Source organism: Zea mays, chromosome 5 (genome assembly GCF_902167145.1).
Source record: "Zea mays cultivar B73 chromosome 5, Zm-B73-REFERENCE-NAM-5.0, whole genome shotgun sequence".
Taxonomy (NCBI): Eukaryota; Viridiplantae; Streptophyta; class Magnoliopsida; order Poales; family Poaceae; genus Zea; species Zea mays.
The window spans coordinates 76776604-76781987 of NC_050100.1; the positions used below are offsets into that span (position 1 = coordinate 76776604).

Sequence of the window (5384 nt, forward strand, 5' to 3'; positions counted from 1 at the left end):
CTGACTGTCAGACAGGTCAGAGCAGGGATGGCAGAGGAACAGTCCCGAAACCGGTTGAACCGGTTTCAGGTCCGGTTGAACCGGTTTCAAACGCTGAAAAGCAAGTTTTGAACATTTTGAAGTGAACAAAGGTGGAACTCTTGTGGGAAGTAAAGTGGTTTTTCACAAAAGCATTCATGATCTAGAAAAGTGTTCTCTAAGATGATTTTGAAGGATTTTGAACTTAGCTCATTGCATTACTTACTTAACCATTGCGGATCCCTCTTAATTGAACGACGATTCCTATAACTCAAGAATTATAAAATGAACGCTGCCGTTGGTTTCAAGCACTTGGAGCACGCCATATGATGTAGACTTTCAATCTGCTGTGCTTTACATTTTTATGCTTATAAGATCTGTGCTTCTCCTGTCTGTAGAATAACTGTGTACATGCTAGGAGCAAACTTGTTAGAATCTCTGTTTGTTTTGTCATTTAATCACCAAAACCCTCAATTAGGGTTGATTGCACTTACAAATATAAAATCAAAGTTTCACTTTGGTCAAAGTAGTATCGTTATAAAGCTTCAAATTATATTTTAAGCCAATCGTAGTATTTTCTCGACATTTTCTTGGCATGGACCATTAATAACTTGTGTTGTAGAGTTCATATAGAGTTGTTTGAGCAAGATTACAAGGTTTGTTCGAATTTCAAAATTTGCATTTGTTCACACGAGCAGTTTCAAGCAAGCCTAGTATTTATCTTCTCATGCGAGCATTTGCTTCAACTTCGAGAAATCTTTAGAATACACTTGATAGCTAGAGATGAATGATGACATAGAGATAACAAGTCCATTTGCATAAGAATTAATTAGAGGTTGACACAACAGAGATTTCGCCGAAGAATGCGGATTCAGATCACGTATTTTGATATAGACCGAATATCAAGAAATCGGATTCAGATACAGATCGGATAACAACTGTCGAGAGTTTGGATAAATAAACTTTATACGAGGATTGTCAAGACGAGATTGACGTTCGAATTTACATTCATTTCAAGAAACAAAAGTTTTAACAGGCTCTAAATTTGTCATTTCTCGAGATCGAATAACTCGAAATTTGGTGAAACATTCATGGGTAACTTGATAAATGGAGATAGACGTGATCAAGAGATAGAAATTTTCATAGAGCGTCCGAGCTTAGGACAAATCTCCCGACATAGCATGAAATAGACACCTGGGGTGTCACATTCACGAGGGATATATAAGAAGATATCCCTTGGTGTATGCTTTTCGCTGACGATGTAGTTCTAGTAGATAAAAGTCGGGAAGGAGTAAATAGAAAGCTAGAGTTATGGCGTCAGACCCTAAAGTCAAAAGGATTTAGAATTAGCAGGACCAAAACCGCGTATATGAGATGTGACTTTGGTATTACAATTAGTGAGGATGGAGATGTAAGTTTGGGAGGCCAGGTAGTACCAAAGAAGGGCACGTTCCGTTATTTGGGATCGATGCTACAGGGATATGGTGATATTGATAAAGATGTTAGCCATAGAATCAAAGCGGGTGGATAAAATGGCGTCAAACATCGGGAGTCGTATGCGACAAGAGAGTGCCACAGAAGTTGAAAACAAGTTCTATAGGACAACGATTAGGCTTACTATGTTATATGGGGCTGAGTGTTGCTAAGAGACGACATATTCAACAACTAAGTGTCGCAGAGATGCGTATGTTGCGTTGGATATGTAGGCACACAAGGTTGGACCGAATGAGAAACGATGGCATACGCGATCGGCTAGAAGTAGCGTCAATTGAAGAAAAGCTTATTCAACACCGGTTGAGATGGTTTGGACATGTCCATCGGAGACCTACAGAGGCACCGGTGCATAGAAGCATCATAAAACGGGACAATAACGTGAAGAGAGGTAGTGATCGACCAAACTTGACATGGGAGAAGATAATCAAAAGGGGTATGAAGGAATGTAATATCCTAATGGAGTTGTGTTTAGATAGAAGTGCATGAAAAGAAGTTATCCACGTGTCCGAACCGTGATTAGACTTTTTTTCAAATTAGTGCTCTCAAAAGTTTCTCCCTTTCTCTCTCGTTCCCCTTTCGGTGACAACTTGTTGGATTTTAACTCTAGCCTACCCTAATTTTATTGGTAATAAAAATCTATGTTAATGTTGTTGATATTTTTTGCTACCTTTTGAACAGGGCCTCTCAACTTGGACGCCCCTGGCCTCGACCGCCTCCACCTTGCCGCACCACGGACGATTCGAGCAGGGCGTGGGAGGCTCGGCCATCCTCCACCGACGCAGCGTCAGCCTGCGCACGAACGACACGGCCTCTCTGCGGACGGAGGCGGCCCTGCGCCGTGTCCAGCGCCGGCGGACGAGCAGTAGTCCAGGCGTTGCAGCGCCCGCTCGGTGCCGCCAGGCGGCGAGTGCGCGTGGTGCAGCGTGAGCATCTCGACCATGTAGGCCGCGGCGGCGTGGCCGCGCTCCGTGGCGCGGCGGAGCCCGCTGGCTTCTCTCCCCGGCCGGTTGCAGAACAGCTCCTGCAGGAGGCAGATGAGGAATTGAGAATTCAGCACACGCTGCTGCCGATGCGTTTCCCTGCTTCAAAGTTGAGAATTCCCGGACGTTACCAGCCCAAAGATGTAGGACGCCTCGGGGTTGCCGCTGGCCGCGCACCGCCGGAGCACCGACAGGAACCTCGCCTTGTCCCACCAGTGCAGTCGCGGAACACCTTGCACCTTCACAGGCAGGGGCCAGCACAGCAACGCGTACGTGTCAAGGTTGGGTTACCGTGTGTCCGCATGCATGGCGGCAGGCGAGCGGGTAGGTAGAGCGGAAGAGAAGACCAGGGTCCAGAAACGGTGGCGCGTGACTTACGACCGCCTGAAGCTGACGACGTCGCTGAGGGGAGTCGGCGACCTCGTCGCGATGCTTGCAGTCACCTCCACGAGGATGTCGGAAGGGAGCCCCGCGATGTCCATGCCCAGATCTGTCCTTTGCTTCCTGAGGCTGCTGCACGTGTAAAAGCATGGCTATTTGTAGACATGTTGTAGGAGAGGTGGAAACGAAGTTGGTTTGTGGTCTTTAGATGGTCCTGAGCCCGGCAATAAGCTGCAGATCGACTCATCGATTAGTTTGGATATATTTGGTTGCCTGATCCAGGGTATTACCAGACCCATTTGAAACAAGGTTACAATGTTTGGTTGTCTGGTCCAGCGCACGAGTCTGTCTTAGATGAGCGCACGACTAGACCTATTTCGAACGCGGAATTTGTCCTTCGCGAGTGAGCCTGGCCACCGCGGCTCTAGGGTTAACTCTCATCACTCTTCTCTCGGGTTTAGACCACTCGCAGCCGCCGCCGCGGCTCTAGGGTAACTCTCGCCACTCTCCTCTCGGGTTCTCTCGCCACTCGCAGCCGCCGCCGCGGCTCTCGCCTCTCTCTAGGGTTCACTCGCTCTTGCCTCTCGGGTTCACTCGCTCTCGCCTCTCGGGTTCACTCGCAGTCGCCGTGCTCACGGGCTCGCCGCCGTCATCTCTCCACCCGTGGTGACGACACCGCGCCCGCGGACGAGCTCGATCTGTCTATCTTCTTGGCTCTCGCCTCTCGGGTTCATCTGCTTCGCTGTCCATCTACTTTCATCTGCTTCGCAAGGTTAGCCCCTTTCTTGGCTGCTCATCTACTTTCATCTGCTTTATCTTCTCATTTGATTTCATTTGCTTCGCAAGGATCGCTCTCCTACGACCTCAATCGGTTCTCAGTTGCGAGTGAACCCTAGTCGTGTGGTCTCCCTCTTCTCAGGTTAGATCGCTCTCCTACGACCTCGATCGGTTCTCAGCTGCGAGTGAACCCTAGCTGTGTCGTCTCCCTCTTCTCAGGTTAGTACCCCTCTAGATCTTCTCTTCTCGTTTGTCCTCCTAGGTCCCTCGATTACTGATCTGCTGTCTAGAATTTGGAGGATTCCTCATAAAGTTCTTGTCTTTGTTTATATATCTAATTAGTATACTTGTCTTGCTGATCTGTTGTCTAGTACCAAACTCTTGTCTTTGTTTATATATTTGATTAGTATATCTGATTAGTATTCCTCGTTAAATTCTTGTCTAGATCTGATTAATTGAACAATCTTAGGACCATGCCCTTTTGACTATATTAGGTTTACAGAATAAATAGGAAACATACCCTTTTGACAATGTATGATTCATCAGTGATGTTTTAAGGCTCTGTCAGTACTGTAAGAAAGCCATTTGAGGTTGAACAACCAAAGTAACTCTTTATTTCAGTAGCTAGTCCACCTGGTTTCTTTATATCTGCAATCAATAGAATTTTTTAGTGATGTGCTTAACTGAACTTTTCAGTGATGTGCTTTCAATATTCTTGACTACCTGAACTTAAATGAACTTTTCAATATTCTTGTTTTGCCATGTTTATTTATTGACTTAACTGAATTTAACATGTTTTTCATGCTTGTCTTGTTTAATTTAATGGATTATACAACTAGCATAATCTGTCTATTATATTAAGTAGCTAGTTGTTCCTCTTTTCTTCTCCCCCTCTTACCTTCATCTATTCCTGTTTTCCTCTTCCCTTACAACAATCTTACCTTTTGTTCCTCCTTTCTTCTCCCCCTCTGTAGCCTCTTGTCTTGTTTAATTTAATGGATTAATGCATTATATTATGCAGCTACCTCCATAACTATCTTCTTTTTATACTATACAGGTAGTTAATGCATTATATTATGCTGCTACCTCCATAACTCTCTTCTTTTTATTCTGACCATTTTTCAGTGATGAAATTATGTAAAGTCTGAGCTTAGAACCAGTTTTCAGTGATGTTTTCTGTAAATTTGAGCAGACCACAATTTTTCAGTGATGTTTTTTTCAATCTGAGCGGACCACAATTTCTCAGTGATGTTTTTTTCAATCTGAGCAGACCATAATTTTTCAGTGATGTTTTTTGGTTCAATTTGAGCAGATCTCAATTTCTTAGTGATGTTTTTTGGTTCAATCTGCAGACTACAATTTTTCAGTGATGTTACCAAGCCAGTTTGGAGGAACATCATTAGATGTAGCAAGCCTGGCTTGTTTTTTTCAATCTGAGCAGAGTACAATTTTTTTCTCATTCAACAATTCCCTTATCTTATTTATTCAGATATGTTGGGTCCAAATCGTCATTTGCTGAAGTTGAGAGCATCGACATTGGTTGTTGCTATATCTTGTTGGCTGTTTGCATGCCTTACGCGTAGACTCTTTCATCCTCGTGTCACATATGGTCCAATGTTTCAAAGGGACATTGAGAGGCAGCAAATCTTAGATTTATCTATGAATCTGATGATATCCAATGTGTGGAGCTGCTTAGAATGTCTAAGGTCCCTTTCTTTGAGCTTTGTGGTTTGT

At 44.4% G+C, this 5384-nt stretch overlaps 1 protein-coding gene across 1 annotated transcript; it reads right to left on the bottom strand.

Annotated features, from left to right (window-relative positions):
- Positions 1 to 451: 451 nt before the first annotated feature.
- LOC111589272 (uncharacterized) lies at positions 452 to 3043 on the bottom strand. The gene is made up of 3 exons (XM_023300065.1): positions 2871 to 3043; positions 2624 to 2731; positions 452 to 2533 (listed from the first exon to the last, which is right to left on the bottom strand). The coding sequence occupies exons 1-3, from the start codon at positions 3021 to 3023 to the stop codon at positions 2297 to 2299; spliced, it is 498 nt and encodes a 165-aa protein (XP_023155833.1). The 5' UTR covers positions 3024 to 3043; the 3' UTR covers positions 452 to 2296.
- Between the last annotated feature and the right edge of the window lie 2341 nt (positions 3044 to 5384).